This window comes from Xenopus laevis, chromosome 6L (genome assembly GCF_017654675.1).
Source record: "Xenopus laevis strain J_2021 chromosome 6L, Xenopus_laevis_v10.1, whole genome shotgun sequence".
Classification (NCBI taxonomy): Eukaryota; Metazoa; Chordata; class Amphibia; order Anura; family Pipidae; genus Xenopus; species Xenopus laevis.
Genome location: NC_054381.1, coordinates 52512590 through 52537406, shown reverse-complemented (window position 1 = coordinate 52537406; position 24817 = coordinate 52512590). Strand labels below are relative to the sequence as shown.

The 24817-nt window shown below is 39.0% G+C and overlaps 1 protein-coding gene across 4 annotated transcripts; it reads left to right on the top strand.

Annotated features, from left to right (window-relative positions):
- Positions 1-2559: 2559 nt before the first annotated feature.
- On the top strand, positions 2560-17273 carry cyp3a5.L (cytochrome P450 family 3 subfamily A member 5 L homeolog). 4 transcript variants are annotated; one of them, XM_041565543.1, is made up of 14 exons: positions 2560-2625; positions 2670-2780; positions 3574-3667; positions 5021-5073; positions 9392-9491; positions 9719-9832; positions 10584-10672; positions 11268-11416; positions 11617-11744; positions 13033-13120; positions 13770-13930; positions 14293-14519; positions 16103-16265; positions 17046-17273. In XM_041565543.1, exons 2-14 carry the CDS (start codon positions 2710-2712, stop codon positions 17139-17141), a joined length of 1533 nt encoding a protein of 510 aa, XP_041421477.1. In that variant the 5' UTR covers positions 2560-2625; positions 2670-2709; the 3' UTR covers positions 17142-17273.
- Positions 17274-24817: the final 7544 nt, after the last annotated feature.

Here is a 24817-nt window from a genome sequence, read left to right as displayed (position 1 = left end):
TGTTTTTGCCATTTGTGGATAATGGCTCTCACTGTGGTTCGCTGGAGTCCCAAAGCTTTAGAAATGGCTTTATAACCTTTGAAATTGAACTCAGGTGTGATAAACCACAGTTAAGTTATTTTTTAACAAGGGGGGCAATCACTTTTTCACACAGGCCCATGTAAATTTGGAGTTTTTTTTCTCCCTTAATAACGTAAACCTTCATTTAAAAACTGCATTTTGTGTTCAATTATGTTATCTTTGACTAATAGTTAACGGTTTTCGATGAGCAGAAACATTTTAGTGTGACAAACATGCAAAAGAATAAGAAATCAGGAAGGGGGCAAATAGTTTTTCACACCACTGTATTGTAGACAATGCCTATGATTAAGGGATTGAATCCCAACACGCATAGGGCGTGAGATCCCTGTGGGATTTGTAATAAACCTGCCTTTTTCTTGAACGGAGTGCCGTCTCCCTTTTTTGGTTCTGGTGTGATAAAAGCGGTGGGGATGCTGCGGACAGACCATCCAACAAGGAACACACGGAGCAGCAAATGGAGGGTAAGCTTTAGCTATTTCATGTGAGAGAAATATCAATGCTGGCTTTTATTTATACAGGTATCTGAGGGCCATCTGCTCAAGCTGCCTTTGGAGGCCTATATAGAAAATACTACCCTAGTTCTCACGATGCTTCTTCAGTGGTACTCTAGTTTTCTCCCATACTCAAAACCAGGTTTATTTTCTCCTATATGTAATAGGGACTTTAGATTGTAAACTGGGGAAGGGTCTGATGTAAATGATATATAATCTCTTTAAAGCACTGTGCAATATATTGGTTAAATATGAGTAGAAATATTAAAACAACAGTCCTAGTATTTATAAAGGTGCACACTTTTTGACTATCTGATCCAGAAGTTTGTTACAGTTGTGTGAAGGTGACCATAGATTTTACAATTGCGATCTTTCCTGGAAAATATCTTTTCAGGAAAGATCATTTGTTTCAATACACATGCGTAGAGCTAAATTGTCAGATAATCAGGTAGAAACAATAGAATTCTACCTGTATCTGACGATTCAGCAATGTCCGACGCTGGTCTCCCGCCATACATGCACCGAATATTGTACGAAAATTTGTTTCATACAATGTTATCAGTTATCAGTGCATCTATGGGCACCTTGAGATCCTTCTCAAGGTGCCCATAGACAGGATTGTACACAAAATACAAAAAAAAAGCCTTCTCTATGCCACCATATTTTTGTGGCATTAAATAAAGCAATAAATATGCTGTCTAATAAAAAAACAAGAGACATTTTAACATGGGGCCATTATGCATCAAGGTTGTGAATACTATAGGCCTCCCGATATTGTACTATTCTGCCTTCCGTATGCTCCCTGTGTGTGCCCTTTGTGCTATGCTCTGCTGGTGTGTGACATACTCTGCCTGTGGAACATAAGCCTGGTATTTGTTCTGGGGGTTTGTTAGCATTTGAAAATAAATGATTGTTAGGGGCCCCTAAGGTGTTTAATCATGTGCTAGGGGTGCTGTGTTATCCAAGGGGAAGAGGAGGCATATGAATTTAAGGGTATGTCTTAATATGACAACTTTTTTCACATATAAGTGATATCCAAGCAGTGAGCACCAACCATTTGGTTTTTTGGTGTACTACCACAATTAATGTGGACATGATCTTGTGGTAACATGGGTGTGGTTTAAAAACAGGGAGTGGTCAACACCGGCCGACGCAGTCGGGTTGTGACAGGTGTCGGGGCTATGACTCGCCGATTGACCGATCGTCCTGTCATGCATGGAGAATCCTGCCGGTTTTCCTAATTTGGAAAACCAGACAGGTGGCAAATGGGAGGTCCAGAAAAGCAATTTGTGCAGGGTAAGGGTCTGCAGAGTTTATACCCAATTTTGTGTGGCTGACAAGTGAAAGTGCAGGTAACAAATGTCTGCTTGATCCTGAGGAAAAATTCCATGTAGGAGCCAGTGGTATATTCATCTCTCCTGATACCCCCCCTGTATATTACACTGTGGGACAGGATACAACCAGTGACTTAACTAGTTATTTATTTCTCAATACACTCCTCCATAAAACATTTCCCTTTGTTATTTTCTCATTTTGCATAGAGTGCTAACCCTAGGGTTGCCACCTGGCCGGTATTTTAACGGCCTGCCCGGTAAAAATGATGGTTGATCCCAATGTTATTATAGGGAAAAAAGATAAATATATAGGAAGGCTGGTATTTTTTTCCAGAAAAGGTGGATGTCAGTGCTTATATACATATTGTGTGATAGAATAGTAGTTCATGTGCAGGTTGTGTGGCAGCTTTAGTATTTAAGACACTGTGTTTTACAGTCCACATAGAAACATGAACAGGGGGCTGTTTCTGTAAATGTACAGGAACCACAAATATTACACGTTCTTTGAGGCACAGCATTTTATTTATATCACTGCACCTTTAAGATAAACTCCTCCCTTTATGACTAATAGCAGACAATGTATAAGCACACTGTATCAGGCTCCACGCCCCCTCAGTTACGTCACCACTAGGAAACAGTATATCAGCCCTGAGACGGGAGACGCCACAGTGTGAGATCCCTGGAAGCTGAATCGGAGCTGTGAAGAGGCACAAACTGAAATCACAAGAAGCACAAACTGAAATCACAAGAAGCACAAACTGAAATCACAAGAAGCACAAACTGAAATCACAAAAACCACAGACATGACTTTCCTCCCAGACTTCTCTATGGAAACATGGACCCTGCTTGTCCTGCTGCTGACACTCCTTGCTTAGTAAGTGAATTGTTGTTGTTGGGTGAATGCCAGCTTTCTGTGGCCCAGCCCTGTATGAGTATGGGATCCTGGAAACATATTCTCTGTGTACATTCTCTGTAGAACACTGCCGATACTTTTATCCTACTTATCCTACTTACAGATTCATAAAGAGGGGTTCTTGAGTTGTTTTTAGTAATAACAATGTGTTATGTAGCAGTACCTTTATTTAGTATAAATAAATATGGGTAGCGAATACCATGTGCCGCATAGGGTTAACAGAATATCCAGCCATCAGTAGGTTTTTATTAGCAATCAACTCTCCTGCCAACATATTGTAAAATGGCTGTATTAATATATGGTATTTTACATCCAAGTTCAAATGACCAGATGTGTTAAAAGAACAGCACCCATAAAATCATACACACCCACTTTTATTAGGCGTTATATATCAATAACATGTTACACAGCTCTACATCATTTACATCAGTCCTTGCCCCACTGGAACTTACAATCTAAAGCTGGCCATAGATGCAAAGATCCGATCGTTCGAATCCTCGAACGATCGGACTTCCCCATCTCCCGACCTGCCACTAACCATTCAGATAAAATAAAGTAGTAAAAGAACAGATCAGCCGATGTTCTGCCCCTGACAGCAATCGTACGAAAGTACACAGACCATGCAGTCCATGTCCCCCGGGCCACGGAGTCTGCTTATATCAGTTACACCACTGTCTCCCAGTATTTTCTTGAAACTTGACATGTCAATGTATTATCTACTTGAATTTATGACGTCTTGCTGTTTCTTCAACAGTTATGCAATCTGGCCATATAGATTATTCAAAAGACATGGGATTCCTGGCCCTACCCCCATTCCATTTATTGGAACTTTCCTTGGAAACAGAAATGTAAGTATTTTACTTGTATATATGGTAACTCCCCTGGCCTGGGATTCGTCTTGGGGGCACAATGGCGCAATCCTCTTCTTCTGCTTCTTCTTTCTTCAAAATCCCAGATCAACGCATGCACAGTAGAGTGAAAAAGGAGGCTTTTTTGGGGTTTTTTCTCTACTGTGTATGTCCCCCCCCACCTTCACAAAGGAAGAAGAAGCAGGGAGATGATTGCTCCATGTGCTCCCTAAAGGTGGCCATACCCTGAGAGATCCGCTCGTTTGGCAATGTCACCAAACGAGCGGATCGCTCCCCAATATGCCCACCTTGAGGTGGGCAATATCGGGTTGATCCGGGCCCAACAATCACATCATAGCGAAGATTAATGGGTGGTCGGATCGTGGGACCACATCAACTAACAGATGCGCCCACAATCCGACGGGATTTTTAGTCCTGTCCGATCTACATCTGGCCGACTTTCGGCAAGATATCGATCAGGGAAGCCCATCTGAGGGCCCCATACGCGGGCCAGTAAGCTGCCAAGTCGGTCTGTTGGCAGCTTTTATTGGCCCGTGTATGGCCACCTTAAGAAGAACCCTGAACCTTTGCCGTTTTCTGCTAACATAAGCAGCAGCCTGGGGTATCAGGTAAGTATCAGATTACAATCACTGGGGGGTGACTAACATTTGGTGATTAACCCTTTCCTTCTCTTTTAAAAATATAACTGCAGCTTCATAGCTGTGTACTCAACAGACCACTTAATCTGGCCATACGTGGTCAGTAGCGTATTGGAGTATGAGGGCGCCAAAGTGATGGCCAACCCGCATATTATATGGCCAAGGATCAGTCTGGAGATGTGGCCCTCTCTTGAGAAGGCCTGAAACAAGGGCTAAATGATTGGCTCCATTTTCCCAGCATGTGGGTGGCAAAAACAGACAAAGCTCCAGTGCAGATCTTGCTATGTATGGCTAGCTTTACACTCAGAGGCATGGCATACACACATATGCACCAAGCCAAGAAACTAAGCACACCTTCCAGTTCTCCCAATATTTGTCAATACATCCAGACCAGTGTAAACAGAACAAAATAGTACTGAACGCTACCTTTTACGCTAGACTTCCTTCGCCACCTCAGACCAGGCGAAGCGCAATAGAGTTGATAGGGATTGCTCCAAAAAAAGTTCAAATTTTTTCTAAATCCCAAAAAACGCTGGAGTTTTTTCTATATTATGGGTGATAGGCTGAAAAAGATCGAAACATTTTTTGGGGCTCCCCTCCTTCCCCCCTACATTTCCTAAGTCAAATGTCAAAGGCATCTGTGGATAAACTATATATCAACTGTACTTCATTTTGAAACAATTACCTTTTTCAGGGCATTATGGAATTTGACATGGAGTGCTTCAAGAAATATGGAAATGTTTGGGGGTGAGTTTATTACCTGTCTCTTGTTTAATCACCATATAATGGTATTGCTGTTATGCCATTTCATAGACCTAATATGTTTAAATCAAAAATCCAGGGGATCATTAGGGCACATCAATGGATTTCTAGGACCCCTACCTAGGCCCTATGGTATGGTTTATGTCATGTATTTTAATAATAGACTGGCTCCAACCATGTGGTATGTTGGAGTATTCCAGTGTTGTACAATGGGTACAAACCAAAGGCATGCATTTAATAGGGAAGCACTGAATCCTTTGTGGAAGATTTAGACTAATACTGAACTCTGAAGCCTAATTTGCATATGTAAATTAGAGAAAAGAGAAGGAAAGAGAACTGTGCACTCAGCACGCGGTTAAAAACACTTTCATGTTTCTGTGATGCAAAGTCACGTGATTCAGTTTTGCCAGGCGCTTGGATTTGGCTGAATCCGAATCCTGCTGAAAAAAGGCCAGTCTTGCCCGAATCCCAAACCGAATCCTGGATTCGGTGCATACCTAGTATAAACATAAAAAAGAACATGTATATGCCAAATGGGTTGGAATGTACAGTTATTAGGCAGTGCTCTGTGCCACTGTAAGTGGGAAACTGTACAGTTCAACTGCAATGACATTTGTACATTGTAGTCTTATGGGAAAAGCCATTATGTAGGAGTATAGGAGCTGTTCTCTTCAACTGCACAATATAGTGTACATTTCTTAAAGTTTGAAGGAAAATGGGGAAAAAAAATATTTACAGAATCACAAATACTTTCAAAACAGAAGCTAGCGTAAATCTGCTCTACCACAGGCAACTAGCCTCCTGAAAATGCTGTGAACCAATAGTGGGAAAACAAATGCACTGCATAGTAGCCCGAAGTTGATTACACAAAGCATAGGTGGCTCCGTATGTTTTCCCACTGGTGTCCCTTGCAAAGAATTAGACTTGTACATGTGCAGGAGTGTAAAAACAGATGTCAGATCTACTGCACAAGTGCAAGTCCAAGTCTAGATAGGGACACCAAGAGGAGAGACACAGCAAAGATGGTGGTGTCTCTGTGTATTTTTTACCAAATGGCTCACTGGCCTGGTAGAAAAGCTTAAAAGGATTTTTATGGTTTATTTCTAAATTAAACTATTTACATTGCAAATAATGTACTCTACCATTTAAAATGTTATTCTTGGACCAACATGTATTTTTTTAGCTGTAATATTGGTGTGTCGGCAGCCATCTCAGTGCATTGTGTCTGATTCTGAGCTTTGAGAAGGAGCTAGCACTTCAGGATGCAACTGCTTTGAGACAGCTATTTTTTCTCCACTTCCCATTGTCTTTTACCACAACCTAGGTTGTGATATAGCCATATGAGAATAGCACCCAAGCAGAATAAAGAGGTTTTTTCCTGCATTGGTGCTTTTTTCCTTTAGCAGTGTAAACAAATCCTTCAGATGTCAGGTGGCTTCTATCTTATTAGCTGCCCATTGTTCTGATTATAGGCTGCTGATCGGCTGCTGTGGAGGGAAGGAGGGGTGATATCACTCCAACTTGTAGTGTAGCAGTAAAAAGTGACTGAAGTTTATCAGAGCACAAGTCACATGACATGAGGGCACCTAGGAAACTGACAATATGTCTAGCCCCATACAAATTACAAAATTAAATTAAAAAACTGTGTTCTTTTAAAATAAAGGATTTCAGTGCTGAATTCTGCTGATGCATTTTAAACAAAAAATATGTTTTCCCGCAACAGTATCCCTTTAACTATTTCATTTACTGAGGTAGCTAACATTTTGACACCCCTTCCATAGTAAGTGAGGTAAATTAGTTTAAAATTGCAGAGATCTATATAGAAAAATGAGGAAATAACAGTGTTACGCAGCTAACTAGGTTAGAAACAGAATTTTAATTGGTTTAAGCAATAAACTGGTTTAAGGATAAGCAGAAGCTTTCCGCGTTAGAATTTAAACTGAAAATTAATTTCACCTGTGACTGCACCTTATGGCAGGAAGGTGCAGTCATAAGGAAAGAAGGAGTTGAGTACCTGTGTCTTGTGTACGGATGGATGTGATATTGAGATGGATGTGGCAGGACAGTAATGGTACCAAAATATAAAGTCTTGGCACTGATATATATATATATCTAGTGTCTTGGCACTGACAGTTTAACTTTATAAAGGAAACATGTCCATGCAGTAGGTGTGTAAAAGAACCATAAATGACATTGTGACTCTTGCTTATCACTGCTTGTTGAAACTATTGTATATTCCCATACAACTTACCTGTTATCTGCTGTGCGAATGTTGGCCGTAGCCTGATTGGAGCTTGAATAGCAGACTACATAACAGTTTGTTTAAATATCCTATATTAGACATTCTTAAGCAAAGACACCATTTTAGTACTGTTTACTACTTTGGTTCACTTTTATGGTTACTGTTAAAACAGAAAATGGTTCAGTACCATTTTGCCTCCTGGATTCTGTTTATTCTGATAAATTGGCATGGAATGCAGGTGCCCATTCATAACACCATACAAACATAACACAAGTATGAAAGAGAGAACGAACGGGAAACATACATATTAAACATTCATTTTGGTTTTTACACACGTTTTTTGGCTGAAATGTTTTATACGTGTTATTACTCCTACAATGTTCACCTCTCTTATCTGTACATGTGCACTGTTACTTATTTTGGGAAACAATCCAAGAAATAAAGATAAGTGTGGCCCAGCATAAATCCAAGGTACATGACACATGGTGACCCAGATTAGCTACCTTGTTACATAGCGTGTTAAACATTTCTGCAGCGGTAGCAATATATTTGTCAAAGTGCATAAAATGATAGAGGAAGGCCGGAATTTGAACAAGGCCATTTAACATAGAATGAATGCCAGCAAAATTTAAATGGCATCTTAGTTTTTGCTGAAAGTGCTAAATTGCATCTTAGTATTTGCTGAATGTGCTACTTTGGATGCATTGATGCTAAATAAAGTATGTCTGAAGACTCTCTACAGAGAGTTATATGTTTTCCCTCAATCTGCGTAGGTTTCCTCCAACCTCACCAAAACTTACAGACAGATAATTGTGTAAATGTGATAGGGAACCTAGATTGTAAATTCCACTGGGGCATAAGCAAATGTAATTGATAAACATTCTCTTAGGCTACGGCCAGATGAGTTGGATCTCGGCCTGTGGAGAAACACAAGCCAAGAATCTGCTCTTCCGCTGCTGCCCTTCTGCACGCTGTGCTTGCACCCGGAAACATTACCTCTGCTCGGTGCAGGCAGACGCCAAGGATTTTGGCACAAAATGCAAAATCTTGAGTTATGACGCCAAAATCCACTGTGTCTGCCTGCATTTATTTCTGGGTACAGGCACAATGGGCAGAAGGGCAGCAACTTCTCCGCAAGTCCTCCGTCACACACGTGCCTCCTTTATTTCTACCGGAGCAGCTCTGGAATCAAGGAAATTATTCGTGCAGCATGGGGCCTTTGAGGCCTTGCCCAAATCTAGGCCTGTAAACAGCAAGGCATTGTAGGGGAGATTTGTCGCTGTAGTAGCAATTTTTCTAGGAGGGCAACAAATCTCCCTGCGTGTCATTGCCCTTAAAGTGCTGTGTAAACATGTCAGCACAATATAAACACAGGATAATAATAATATTTCTTTTTGTTTTATTCATCAGGTTACTGAATTTTCTGAGTGCCTGGGGGAGCCATTACCGGGGAAAGTCTAAGCGTCTCAGTAAGTTCCTGAGTGCCTAGTTCCGGGTTTGGACCCCACGAAGCATCTCAGTAGCTTCTACAATATCATCATAAATCTTTCTCTTATTACAGTTTGAGTGAGGCAAGAAATGTGTGCAACGTTCCTTGCATGTAAATGATGTATATGGTTCAGTAAGCAAGTAAGTTCCTGAGAGTCTGAAATACTGAAACTGAGTGGGCCAAACAGAGAAGGCCATTGTGAAAAGGCAGATAAGAAGTGAGGACTGAAGGCTTTTGTGGAATGAGAGGTAGAAGATGAGTTTTAGGAAAGAAGAGACTAGAGCAATAATTTGGCAATTTAAATGGGATAAATGTTCAAGGGCATCAGAAAGCAAAGAAACCTGGCACAGCAGAGGGCACTGAACACACGGGACAAATGGATGAAGGCAGAGACGGAAAATAACATATAGTTTGATTTTTAAAAGAGTAAATCAATTCCTTAAGTTTACATCAGACTTGTTTCAAGACATTATCCTAAATGTCCTTTGTGCTAATGTATTCCGCACTGTATCATCTTCTAGAGTTCATGGGAGTTTTGATTAGCGGACTATCTTTCTGGTCTCTTTCTTCAGGTTTTATGATGGGCCTAAGCCTTTACTTGCTATAGTGGATCCTGTGATAATTAAAAACATCATGATCAAGGAATGCTACACCAATTTCACCAATAGAAGGGTATGTTTCATCACATCAGGGTTGTTTATTTTATTCAAATGTATACCTATCTAGAATGCTACACAGTATAAATTAAACTTTTGCAATTTATTTGTGAATTTGTTAATAGTGCACTAGCTGTGGTTATGAAACAGGATGTTAAATCATTTTCTCACTGAGATCAAGGAAGCTGCCTTGTCATGAGCCCCCCCATAACACCTGAGCTATTACTTTTCCATGGCACTTAGGATTTTGGTTTAAGCGGGCCCTTGAAGTCTTCTGTCCTTATTTCCAAAGATGAGCAGTGGAAAAGGATCCGCACAGTGCTTTCACCTACTTTTACCAGTGGAAAATTAAAACAGGTACGATCCTTTATCATGTTAAGAAATGGTTTATTTGAATAATATTTTTTTTAAATTCCCATCAATTCAAAATATAGGTAGTTAGCTAACACTCCAAGGATGACCCAGTGTGAAAGCTAAAGTCCCATTTGTGGTGTTGTATAGGGGACCATTTTGCATTACTTTGAAGGAGGCTATAGACAGACGGATCCTATACAAGATCCACCTGTCTGAGAGATTGAACATGGGTTCATACATGGTATCTCCCTTCACTTCTTCATTGTTCAATGCACCATGCACCAAGGTGCATCAGCAGTCTAACTTTATGAAGTATGGCGGATTGAACCGCCCAATATTTATAGTACATGGATTTTGGCCGGTATCATTAAGCCAGCATACAGGTACCTAAAACTGTATGAAACTATTGATACTTTTATAGCCAACTTAAGCCAAGGTCTCTAAGCCCGACCCGCACATCACTAGTCACTATTTGTAAGTAATACGTTTTTTTCATGTATATCCTCTTTTGATGAACAATGGGTAAGCTAAAAAAACATTCTTGGGATTCTTATAAACATATTTTTTTGTAAAATTTGCTGTACTGAGGCTTTAAAAGAGTCTAATATAGGGCTAACTAATTTTATATTTCAGCACCTTTAAAAACAAAAATAATTCTCACATTACCCAATATTTCCATCTGCTTATGACATTTTTGGTTTCTTTCATATTTTGTGTTTGAGTTACCTACACTAAATAATTTGCCCATTTTTAGATGTTCCCTGTAATGAAACACTATGGAGAGCTTTTGGTGAAGAATATCCAAAAGAAAATAGATAACAAGGAGCCTCTAGACATGAAGTAGTAAGTTTCAGTTACCCCTTCTCGTGGGTCATTTATTTCTAATACTGCCTTTACTGTTCTTGGTGCAAACTCCAATGATCCACTTAATAGAAAAGGTGTGACTATTTCAGTGCCCAATGAAAAGGATATTGGGAAATACTTTGCTTCAGTTACTGCAGGCTTTAAGTCTGTGCCACTGCACTGCCACTACTAATGTCTGTATAGGGAGGCAGCAGCCAGACATTAGTAATGGGGTGAGTTTAAGACTATGCTAATGACTTTCTGGGAGTTGGTACCCTCTGGTTTCTGCTTGTGAGTTGTACAAATACATATATGGACTGAGTATCAATCATGTCAATGAGAACAGAAGAGAAAACTAGAAGTTATAGGGCTCCATGTGAACATGGTTTTAACCTTGCTCCTTCCAAAAGTTAAACATACATTGACTTTGCTCATTAGTGAAGGCTCTGCTGGGTCCTCTACACTACCGAGCCATGTAGCAGTTGCAGGGTCTGCTTCTGCTATTTTCATGCCCTTAACTGAGCAAACTTAAGTATAAACAGTTTTTTATAAAAGGCACAAAACTTCTTACCACTGATGTTTTATATTTGTGCAGTATTTTTGGAAGTTACAGCATGGACACGATCCTAAGCACATCATTCAGCGTCAATGTGGATTCCATGAATAACCCCAACGATCCATTTGTCACCAACGCCAGGAATCTCTTCACATTCTCTTTCTTCAATCCCCTGTTTCTGCTTACAAGTGAGCTTTATTTGTTTCTTACTGTGTTAATCAGCGTTTTGGAATTAAATGCACATAAGAAAATAAAAAGATAATTATTCCTTACAGTCAGAGACGTGTCCCTCACTGCTTGCTAATAATACAGTAGTGATCTATGCTGATGAATTCTAATGTCTTTCAGATCAGCTTTGCACTAACTTGTGTTTTCATTTTACTTCCAGTTTTATGTCCCTTCCTTGTTCCTGTTTTGGACAAAATGAACTTTTGTTTTCTCTCTTTGAAAATCCTAAACTTTTTCAAAGACGCAGTCGCAAGCATCAAGAAAAAAAGGCAAAAGGATATTCATGAGGTACAAACTAACAACTGGGTACTGGGAGACTTGGTCATGTATCTTTTTAAAATAGATTGCTTCGCCATTGATTTATGATTTTGGGAACTACATCCACATCTGCTGATGATGGAGGACGTTTTACTTGCTTTTGTAGTGGAATGTTTTCCACTATAAATTTACATGGCTTGCATTCTTTTCACTCCATATTAAAGGAGAAGGAAAGCTACAGAGGCATTTTATTGCCAATAGATAATCTGCAACAGTGCAAGCTAGAATGCTATATTTATGCTGTAGAATATTTTACCATATCTGAGTAAAAAGCTCTAGAAGCTCTCTGTTTGTTTAGGATAGCAGCTGCAGTATTAGCTTGGTGTGACATCACTTCCTGCTGGAGTCTCTCCCTGCTCACTTATAGCTCTGGGCTCAGATTACAGCAAAGAAAAGTAGGGGGAGAGGAACAAACTGAGCATGCTCACGCCCGGGGCTTGGAGGTTTAAGCTGAAGCTGATACAGAAACCCATGTATACGCAATAGAAGGAAAGAAATGCAGAGGACTCAGAGCAGCACTACTTTGAGGGTTTACTGGTATATTTAGGTGGGCCTTTCTGATAAGGTTTACTTAGTTTTAACCTTTCCTTCTCCTTTAAGCTGAAATTTGCTATGTAAATTGATGGGTGCAGGAACCTGAAGTGCTGTATAAGAAACACTTGTTTAGAGATAAGCCACACATGGGTGTATACTTCCACATTAGTCAATCCTGCAGCTCATCTAAAAACACTGGGCAAATTTGCACCTGGGCAGTAACCCACAGCAGCCAATTTGTGACTGGCTTTTTTTCAAGCAGCTGCAGGTCAACAATAAAATCAAACATTTGATAGGTTGCCCTGGGTTACTGCTCTGATGCAAACATGGACAGTGTTTATAAATGAGGAAAGAGCCAAACCCCATATGTAATAAAAGGCTCTAAATGTGCCCAGGTATTTGTATTGTAGACAAATGATATTTGTATTGTAGACAAATGATATTTGTATTGTAGACAGATGACCAGTAAATGATTACTGCTAATCGGTGGCTATTAGTGAAAATACACAAATGATGTGTATTTAGGACACAATATAAATATTGTGGATACAAACAATATGTGTGGTTTAGAATTCATTTGCTTTTAAGGATCAGCAACAAATGAGATGTTAAGAAGACTGAGATACCATTTATAATTTAATGCATTTCTTTAACTTAGTAAATGTTGTATCAAGATGACAGCCAGAGGTCTTACCCTGCTAAAGCTTTTCAATTATTTTTACAGGATAGAGTGGATTTCCTTCAGCTTATGGTTGATGCACAAAACAATGAAGGCGATTCAGTACCAGAAGGAGAAAAACAGAGATATAAAGGTAATAAATTGCAGTTTACAGTCCAAAGTACAGTTCAGATCGCAAATTCTGATATTGTTTGTTCCATTTGCTGATTACAATGACTTGCTGTACTAGATTAGAGTCTATTAGTCAAACTTACAGAGTAAACAGCAGCGCCGGAGCTGGCTACACCCATTTCCGATATTATATACTCAATTTCTCATCTGTTTGTTTAGTTCCCCTAAGAGAAAAAACTTCTCCTGTGCACGTCTTCACTTTGAGAGATATTCTCTGGGTATTTGGTTCAAGAAACCAAAGAATAAGACATAATGGTGTATTGGTACACATGATTGTATTGCAGAATGGTTTCCTTTACTGATATTCAATCTGGCAAAAAATATTTACCAGATCTGTCCCCGACATTTCTTTAATGCCACATCTTTATTCACCCATGTTCAAGAAACCCACGCATTTGGGACTGTGCATTAATGCCCTTTTAGCTGCTGTTCGTGGATGTTTCAGTCTGAGCAACTACTATAATAATTTATTTGCTCTCATGTAACCAGTTTTAGTGTACCAAATGCAAAAGGAGTAGTTCACCCACTGCAGCGCATTTCTTCTAGACAATATATAGGTTAAATATATGTGAATAATCTATTGAGATGTTCCCATGTTTATGCACTTGCAGAGTTGTCAGATGATGAGATTCTCGCACAATCACTTATCTTCATAATGGCTGGATATGAAACTACAAGCACAACCCTCATGTTTCTGGCATATAACATAGCAATGCATCCGGATGTACAGAGCAGACTTGAAGAAGAGATTGATACTTTATTGCCTAACAAGGTAAACAATCAGAGAGTAATTATTGGCAGACTATTTATGACCTAATTGGTGTAAAGGATATACAGAGATCTGTCTGCAGAAATTATACCTTTGTCAATGATTCATTTTTAACATGTCAAAAAGTATGTTCTCAGATGTGTAAATTATACCCTACAATACAGTTTAGACAACACTCAATTACAAAATTAGAAAAGAGAAACCAATAATTAGCCCTGTAGGCACATTATAGCTGTTCAATACTACTATTTTGTAAAGATAAACATAAAGCCGGGGCTTTCCGTTAGTTTGTTATGGGCAATTAAAACCGTAAGTCAGATATAAAGTGGAAATTTAACATGATGATGATGATAAATTCTCTACAGGCACCACCAACCTATGAAGCACTTATGAAAATGGAATATATGGATATGGTGATTAATGAGACCATGAGATTGTTCCCGTCTGCTATACGAATTGACAGAGTATGTAAGAAAACAATGGAGATTAATGGAGTAACAATCCCAGCTGGAGTTGTCATTGTGGTGCCATTATTTGTTTTGCACCTCAATCCCGAGGTCTGGCCAGAACCAGAAAAATTCCAACCAGAAAGGTATCATAAATGAATGTAATGAAATGTGCATAGGGAATGAAATAATAAATAAAATAATATTTGTAACAACTGGTTATTAAAGGGACATTACCATCTAAAAAAAATTATAATCCATTATCGGGAAACCTGTTATCCAGAAAGCTTCGAATTATAGACTCCATTTTATCCAAATAATCCACATTTTAATAAAATGATTTCCCTTTTTTCTGTAATAATAAATCAGTAGCTTGTACTTGATCCCAACTAAGATATAATTAATTCTTATTTTAGGCAACCCCAGCCTATTGGGTTTATTTAATGTTTAAATGATTTCTAGTAGACTTAAAGGAGAAACAAACCCTTAATAAAAATAAAAAAACCTTACCCCCTACCCTACATAGACCCCCCTCCCTCCTCCTCCCAGCCTAGCTGCCCCCCCAGGGAAATGCCCTTAACTCTTTGCTTAACCCTCCGTGCAGATTTTATCCAGCAGAGTTCACGGGTGTCATCTTCAGACGCTTTGGTAATCTTCGGAATGGGACCGGCGAGTTTTGATGCATGCGCAGTTGTCGCAAAATGGAAAATATCTCCCAACTGCGCATGCACAGCTTCGCAGGTCTCATTCAGAAGGTTACCGAAGAGAAGAAGATGGCTGCCATGAACTCTGCTGGACAGAATCTGCATGGAGGGGTAAGTAAAGCGTTAGGGGCATTTACCGGGGGGGGGGGAAACTAGGCTGGGGGGGAGGAGGGGGGTCTATGTAGGGTAGGGTTTTTTTTATTAAGGTTTTGTTTCTCCTTTAAGGTTTGAAAATCCAAATGATAGAAAGATCCCTTTTCTGAAAAACCTCAGGTCCTGAGCATTCTAGATAACAGGTCCCATACCTGTACCATTTAGTAATTGTTGTGTAGACTAAAGAGATTGGAAAAGGTAAATGTTTTTGTTTACTTTGCAGCATGTTGTCCCCTGCAAGTTATATAGCATGTACTTCTCACAAACTGATGCCATCCCTCCCCTCACCAAGATACATATATTGGCATATCTTCTTAAGTACTTATATGTTATACATGGGTTTATATAAATATGAATACGTTTAGGGGTTCTGCCACTGATGGCTTAGTATTGACCACTCCCCGAGACACAGGACAAGCTGCCCAAACACATTTTAACAGCACTCTTATTTCTAAACAGTAGGTGGGAATATTTTGCCTGACCAAGAAATATTATACTTGCGCCCAGATTAGTGTTATTTAGCAATACATTAAGTGTTCACAGGGCGTGAGGGAACCCTGGTGCTACAGCCTGGTTCAGAAGTAGCAGTAGATCCAGGGTTCCTCTGCATCAATAAGGGTAACAATGCTCGGTTTGGAACAGGTAGGCAACAGTTGTGAGCTCAAGTATACAGAAGTGAAAGGGGTGCATTTTTCTGCAAGTACCTTTAAAGAATGGGGTTTATGTGCAGCTGACTGCGGGAAAATTCATACAAATGGAACTGCGATTATGGTCATAAATGAGCCCTGGAGTACTATAAATATTCCCACATCGCTTGTACTATTGTAAGGGGGGGATTAAGCCTCTTGTCATATTTCTTTCTGTATTTTTAGATTTAGTAAAGAGAATCAAAAGAACCAGGACCCCTACAGCTTTCTGCCTTTTGGAACTGGTCCCAGAAACTGCATTGGAATGAGATTTGCCTTAGTAAATATGAAACTGGCCCTCACCCTCTTGTTGCAGAATTTCAGATTTGAGAAATGCGAAGACACCCCAGTAAGTAGCAGCCAAAATCCACATACACCTTCTCTACTGAATTTGATACAAACATTAATCCAAATAAATCTATTTACAATGTTTCATGTATGTAATTAAAAGGTGCAAGAATATAAATTGTGTTGCTGAGCATTTGCTGTTAAAAGTCAGATATAGTCAGATATAATCAGATATTAGTGCAGTTTCACCAGACAGGTGAGTGGCCAAATTGCATCAGTTCATCACATCATACAATTATGATTGCGCCAAAGTTTTATTGGCCAAATCATTTCCAGTGGAAACCAACACATGCTATGAGAATCACAGAATAGAAACTGTTGCTAAAATCAGTACTTGTAGCTTGAGATAACATCACCAAATTACTTGAAATGTCAGAACTAGTTTTCATATTTGAAATGTTCTCTGTGTTTATAGAATATCACCAGAGAAAGCTGTAGCTTCACATTAAATACCTGAAATTAAATATTAGTATGGTTGTGCTATAGGATATTCAACTAGAGGCCTACTAGCTGGCTTATCTACATGAGGACAGGAGTTTTTTAAACCTTTTCTTCTTCTAGATATGAAGCTCTACCTTGGTTTGGAATGCTATGCTTAAAGGACCAGTAACATAATTGTTTTAAAAAAAATTGATGTTACTGGTCCATTAATGATTTTGTTGGTCTGACATAATGAATGTGCAGCTACACAAACATGTCCCAACCTCTTGTAATCAAACAATATCTATACATTTAAGATGTTACCTTGTTAAAAACAATGTTTATTTTTTTTATTTTTTAGGATCCACTGAACATTTGTACCAAGGGATACCTGAAGCCCACGAAACCTATTATTCTGAAACTCGTTCCTAAAACTGCGCAAACAATGAAAGAATAGAGACCGGAAAACCCAGATCTTACTCTTTTTAGATGTAATGGTTGAAAAAAAAAGTGTAAATATGGATCACATCTCTTTTTTTGCTTATATTTTTGGAAAAATGCTCAAAATAAAGCAGCAGTGATGATGAAACCGAGTATAGAGTTTTTCTGGTGGGATATATTATTGTGATCACTAACAATATAGGCATACAGTATATCAAACCATAGAAATAGAACATACTGAAGCTTCTTTTTCATACTGCAGTGATTGTAAGTAGCAGGCATTAGTAGGCTTTCGCACTGAATCCGGGATTAGTTATTGGACAAATCCAAGTGACTGGCCCTGGCCATACTGAATCCGAAGCATTAAAATCACATGACTTTTTGTCACACAAACAATGAAATAGCATGTTTTTCACCTGCGTATGTGGTTATTTTCAACTCTTCCTTGGGTTTGGATTTGGTTCAGGATTCAGCCAAATCCCAAAGCAGTGGATTCAATGCAGGGGTGTAACTACAGAGGAAGCAGACCCTGCAGTTGCGGGGGGGGGGGGGTAGTGAAGGGGGTACAGTGAAGTCCTAACTACCAAACAATTTTAACTTATTTTGGTAAAATAGGTCAACTTATCAATATTTTGAGGCCCTAAATTGAATTTGCTGTGGGGCCCAGTGACATCTAGTTACTCCACTGATTCAGTGAATCCCTATTACACAGGCTTCAGTTCCCCAGTTGTAAAAGAACTACAGGTTCCAGCATACACTTTTGCTTTCAGATCTGGACGTGTGATGCTGATTTTGTAACTCATGCCGGGTTCATAATAAAGTACCAAAAGTTTACTATAGACTGAAAAATGAAAAATAAAGTAGTGCTGTGGTGCTGGTACTGTGTGTCCCTGATATTATTTGTTTACAATGGATGTAGAAGAGATATCTAACTGCTGCCTCGTTAAAGGGGTTGTTCACCTTTAAGTCAACTTTTATTATGATTTAGAGAATGATATTCTAAGACAATTTGCACTTTATTTTGTATAATTTATTAAGTAGCTCTCTAGACTGCAATTTCAGCAATCTGATTGCTGAGGTTCAAATTACCATAGAAACCATGCATTGATTTGAATAAGAGACTGGAATATGAATAGGTGAGGCCTGAATAGAAACATGAGTAATAAAAGGTAGCAATAACAATAAAATTTGTAGCCTTACAGAGCATTTGTTTTGTTTTTTTTAATGGGGTCAGTGACACCTATTTGAAAGCTGAATAATTAAAGGCAAATAATTAAAAAACTATAAAAAAGAAAATAAAAAAAAACCACTTCAAAAGTTGCTTAGAATTGGCCATTTATAACATACTAAAAGTTAACTGAAAGGTGAACCATCCATTTAATGATTTGCACATCCCTTTAGAATTACTGACACAGATTAAAGCCAGGTATGTGAAAAGCTGCACCTCTTGTTGTTATTTGACAAAAACATTGACACTATTAGGGCAAAAATATTACTAAATATGTCAGTCACTTTTTAGGAAAAGCATCAGAGAGAAAGGGCCCATGATATTTTGAAAATCAGTAAGATATCAAAACAGATGTAGGTCCATAGACTTTATTTCGCACACATTCTTTTTCTTCCACCAGCACACTGGTTAGATTTGAAAAATCTTTGTATAAAATCAGCATGTTCTGGTGCATACTGGGACATTTCCAATCAACTTTTATTTACTGTCAACTGTACATGAAAGACTTGACTGAAATCCATTGCTAACATTGCGGTAAGTTGTTTTGTCTGAATAGTATCACAGCAGTGGTGGCACAAATTTGGCTCAGTAGTTCCATCCTACAGGAATAATGTGACTATTCTTTTATACTTTTCCGTTCTCTCTGCCTTTTCAGTTTGAGTCTCCTTTTTTCTGATGACATTGACTTTTTCATTTTCTCATCCGTTGTTGCGCTCTGCCTTCTCTTATTTTCTGCTCTCTTCAGAGCATTTTTCTCATGTCTTCCTTTTCTTACACCTCATCTATAATTGTCTCTTGTGCACTCTCCTTTGACTGATTTCTGTACTGCTTCTTCATATATTGGGAATTTCGTCACGTTTTGCACTGAGAAAACGAAATTCCAGTGTAACATTTGTTAGTAATTGAGGATATTGGTGAAGGGTCTGAATATTTTTACAATGAAAACTCCTCCCCGTGGAGGTCAAACTATTTTGCATTTGTTACTTGAATGTGTGACTTTTGTATCATATAATTTTTTAAATTTCCCCTTTGGATTTGCACAATGTGGAATTAAGACACCATGGGGTATATTTATCAAAAAGTGAAGTTAGAGATGGCCACAGTCATCTAGAGTGAAATTCCGCTGCTCTCCATTAATTTTTATGGGATTTTGAAAGGCGTATTTATAAGGATAAACTTTCATTTTCACCCATTGATAAATACTCTTTTAAAAATACTATAGAAATGAATGCAGAGTGGTGGAATTTCACTGTGGAGGACTGTGGCAACCTCTAACTTCACCATGGCCGCCATCAGGGGGTACAACTGTCCCGGGCATGAAAGGGGGCCGGCAGTGCTGCACTTTTGAAAGAGCTGGGCCCCCCTTGAGAGCAGCAAAACTTTGTGCCCATTTTTGAAGTCACGAACAGCAGAAATGCGGAAGTACCGAACAGCCGAAGTTGTGAAAAGACCCGTAGCCGCGGAAACAGCCGAAGTCCCGAAGCGGCAAAAAGACCTGAAGCCACGAAAATAGCGATGCTGAAGAGCTGAAAATTGTTGTACGGGGCCCCGTGATTTCTAATGGCGGCCCTGAACTGCGTTCTTTGATAAATATAACCCCATGAGTCCACTGGAGACTCTGATGTCAAGGACCATCAATCATAGCAGGACCACCAATTATATATCCTATTTATCTATCCCAACAAGATTGCTTTGCATTACTGGCAGATTTTCAATATGCATGGAGCTCTGCAATAGATCTACTGGGAAAACTCTAAAGTTCCGTACATTGGGTATTTTATAGCCAATACAATGAGAACTGGTCTGGCATCTTTATCTGTGCCTATCAGGTTCCATAAATGTACATAACCCCCATAAATCGTGGTTGATGTTTTGCAAAGTGACAGTCAACATTAAATGGCACCAATACTAAAATGTCACAGAGACTCCCAGCCTGTTTATTGGCCAGGGGCAGTATACACATATATACATAACATTTCAATATGAGCAATAATAAAAAAGTAGACCTTATGCAAACAACACATTCTGCCTATTTTCATTTAAAAAATAGGATTTTTCAATTACATTAGTGCTGCAGAATTGCTTTGGTTTTTGACACTTACTACGTCCCCTGTAATTAACTGAATTATGTATATAATGTGTTCTGTTTTAAAAAGAAAAAAAACCACTGCTTTGCTGTGACGACTTGGGTTAGTCTTTTGGGATGAACTTCATCCACCTGCAAATGTGTATTTTCAGGCCAAAATCAGCCCTGTGTGAGTCCTCAGAATGAGACGCAGTTCCTATTAATGCCCCCACAACACTGGTGAGATGGAGGCAGACTGAAGTTTTTACCAGAGGGGAAACAGTTACCAGTGGCATTAGCTTTACAGATAAGCAGAATCCTTAAAGGAGAACTAAAGCCTAGCTAAAGAAGTAGCTATAAATGTCGATTATGTTTTGGGCTTCTTTACCAGCCCAAGGCAACCACAGCCCTTTAGCAGGGGAGATCTGTGTCTCCAAAGATGCCCAAGTAGCTCTCCATCTTCTTTTCTGTGGATTCACTGCACATGCTCTGTCACTTACTGAGCTTAAGCATCAATTTAGATTTAATATCTAAAAGAACCAGAATTCAGAAACATGGTGTACATTCAGCTTCACTGTTTACCCTGCTCAAGAAATAACAAAATACATTTTTCTTTTAACAATACGCAACAAAAATATGTTGAAGGGGTTGTTCACCTTTTAGTATGATTTAGAGAATGATATTCTGAGACAATGTTTTAATTTTTCATTATTTGTGGTTTTTAAATTATTTGGCTTTTTATTCAGCAGCTCTCCAGTTTGCAGTTTTAGCAATCCAGTTGCTAGGGTCCAAATTAGCCTAGCAACAATGGTCTGATTTGAATAAGAGACTGGAATATGAATATGAGAGGACCTGAATAGAAAGATGAGTAATAAAAAGTAGCAATAACAATAAATGTGTAGCTTAAAAGAGTATTTGTTTTTAGATTGGGGTCAGTGACCCCCATTTGAAAGCTGAGAAGAATACAAAGAAAAAGGCAAATAACTCAGAAACTATAAATAATGAAGACCAATTATAAAGTTGCTTAGAATTCTATTCTATAACATACTAAAAGTTAGCTAAAAGGTGAACCACCCCTTTAAGCATATACTGCCCCTTAAAATGGCACAAAAACTGACAGTTAGGGGCACATTTACCTAGAGTCGAATATAGAGGGTTAATTAACCCTCGATATTCGACTGTCAAAGTAAAATCCTTCGAAGGATTTTGCGCTATTCCTACGATCGTACGATCGAAGGAATAATCGTTCGATCGTACGATTCGAAGGATTTTAATCCATCGATCGAAGGATATTCCTTCGATCAGGAAATTGTTAGGAAGCCTATGGGGACCTTTCCTATAGGCTAACATTGGCCTCAGTAGGTTTTAGGTGGCGAACTAGGGGGTCGAAGAATTTTTTAAAGAGACAGTAATTCGACTATCGAATGGTCGAATAGTCGAACGATTTTTAGTTCGAATGGTTCAATTTGAAGGTCGAAGTAGCCATATTCGAACCATTCGAAATTCTAACTTTTTTTCCTCTATTCCTTCACTCGAACTAAGTAAATGGGCCCCTTATTGTTATTTTACTAGTTTTCTTTCTATTTAGGCACTCTCATAGTCATATTACTCTCATTCACACCACTTCCTGGTTACTAGGGTGACTTGGTCCCAGCAACCAGAGAGCTGCTAAAATTCCAAACTACAGAGTTTCTAAACAAAAAGCTAGATAATTAAAAATAAAACAACTGCAAATAGTCTTAGAATAGCAGTCTTCATTATACTAAAGGCAATATACAGTAAATAAAGAGGGTATAATACAATAGCTGAGCTTTGCCCAGGGAGAGTAGCAAATATGCACAACACTATGTAATGCTGGTGAACCCTCAAGGCATTTGGGACTGCATTCATGCAAGATAAAAGGTCAGATTTATCAAAATCCGAGTTTGTGAAAAATAAATGAGGACAAGAAAAAAAACGCTGAAAAAACTCATTCAACTTTTTTTCTTGAATGCTGGCTTATTTAAGAAAAAATTACAACTTGACAAATTATTCCCGTGCACGTTTTTCTGTGGGGAAAAAAGTCACATGCCAGTGAGAATTTCATTGTCCTGTTCATTTTTAATGTGGCTGAAAATCTTGAATGTTTTAATAAACTGGGAAAATAAATAAATAAAGATGTCAGAGAACAGAGAGCTTGTACCTGGCAAGTTTTTTTCTTGTGACTTTTTCATGGTTTTATTCTTTAATACAGTGAAACCTCGATTTTAAGTACCCTGATTTTAAGTTTTCTCGCATTTTACATTTTTTATTTCTGATTCCACAAATATATTTGCATTTCCTGATTTTAAGTAATTTTTTCCCGGATTTTACATCAAAATCTTGTCCTGATGTTCCCCAAAACTGCCTTTTTTCCCTCTATGAACTATTTGTGAAATAAAAAGGTTTAGAATGCTAACCAGATGTATATTTTGCCATGGTTCTGCCTGTAAATGGTCAATTCCAATTAGTCTGCCCCTTATACAGTCCTGCACCAATCACTTATTGCTTCTGGTTGTGTATGTGACTGACAGAGAGTCTTGCACATGCCCCCCATAGTGTAACATTAACACTACAATGTTTAACCCTTATTATTATTAACACAGTAAATATTGTATCTCAAAGTAAAACGGACTCCTGTGCTTATATCCTTTCAGTACTTGAAGAAAAAGTTACTTTAAAGGAGAAGAAAAGGTTCGGTGCACTTGGGGTGCCAAATGTTAGGCACTCCCAAGTGATTGTATTGACTCACCTGAAACCCCAGGCCGGTGCTTCTATCAGCAGAAAACTGGGTTATACCAGTGAGCACCACAGAGCGATCTTCTTCCTCTTTCTTCACACGGCTGCACATGCGGAGTAGAACGAAAAGCCGAACTTTAACTAAAAAGTCAGCTATTTCATGCAATTGTGCATGCATCTGCCCTGGGAAATTTGAAGAAAGAAGAAGCCGGAAGAGGATAGATCCGTGGTGCTCGCTGGTATAACCCCGGTCCGGTGCAGTTTTCTGCTGATAGGAGCACTAGCCCGGGGTTTCAGGTAAGTCAATACAATCACTTGGGGGTGCCTAATATTTGGCACCCCCAAGTGCACCAAGCCTTTCCTTCTCCTTTAACACATTTCCCAGATTTTACATAATTTTTTCCTGGTCCCCTGAAAAAGGTAAAAGGGGAGTTCTACTGTATATGGTGACTGTTCGAGGTTACAAAGAATACTATCAAACTATATCTCATCTACAGTCAGTGGTGGTCCATGAGTGAGAAGTGTAAACAAGGCTCCAGGGCCTGATGGCATACACCCCCAGGTTCTAAGAGAGCTTAGTTCAGTTTTAGACCAGCCCCTATTTCTGTTTTTCACAGATTCGCTTTCATCTGGTATGGTACCTATGGATTGGAGAAAAGCTGATGTTATTCCAATATTTAAAAAGGGATTACGATCTCAGCCTGGCAATTATAGGCCAGTAAGTTTGACATCTGTGGTGGGAAAATTATTTGAAGTCTTGTTAAGGGATCACATTCAAAATGTTGCCTAGTGAATGGCATTATGAAGGATAGGTCATGTCAGACAAATCTGTTTGCTTTTTATGATGAGGTAAGTAAGATGCTGGACAGTGGGAGGGCAGTAGATCTATTTTGCCAAAGTGTTTGATAAAGTGCCCCAGAAACGACTGCTTTCTAAAACTTTCTGTTGGGCTTAATGAAGCCGTTTGCACATGGATAGGAAACTGGCTACAGGATCGGCTACAGAGGGTGGTTGTTAATGGTACATTCTGTACTTGGAGTAAGGTTCTTAGTGGGGTCCCCCAGGGCTCTGTATTGGGTCCACTTTTATTTAACTTGTTCATCAATGACTTAGGGGAGGGTATTGTAAGTAATGTATCAGTGTTGCAGATGACACAAAACTATCCAGCCCAATTAATTCCATCCAGGATGTGACATCCTTGCAACACGATCTTGACAAACTAGCAATCTGGGCAGCTAAGTGGCAAATGAGATTCAATGTTGATAAATGTAAAGTCATGCACCTGGGATGTAAAAATATCCAAGCCACTTATACCCTTAATGGGACTGCACTAGGCAAATCCATTATGGAAAAGGACCTTGGAGTCCTTGTAGATGATAAACTTGGCTGTAGCAAGCAATGGCAGTCAGCAGCATCAAGGGCAAATAAGGTCTTGAGCTGTATTGATTGTGCATTGATTCATGGGAGGAGGGGGGTCATTCTTCCACTTTATAGAGCACTTGTAAGGCCCCATCTAGAATATGCCGTACAGTTTTGGTCTCCATCACTCAAACAGGACATTATTGTATTAGAGAGGGTACAGAGAAGGGCAACTAAGCTGGTCAAAGGTATGGAAAATCTTAGCTATGAGGAAAGACTGGCC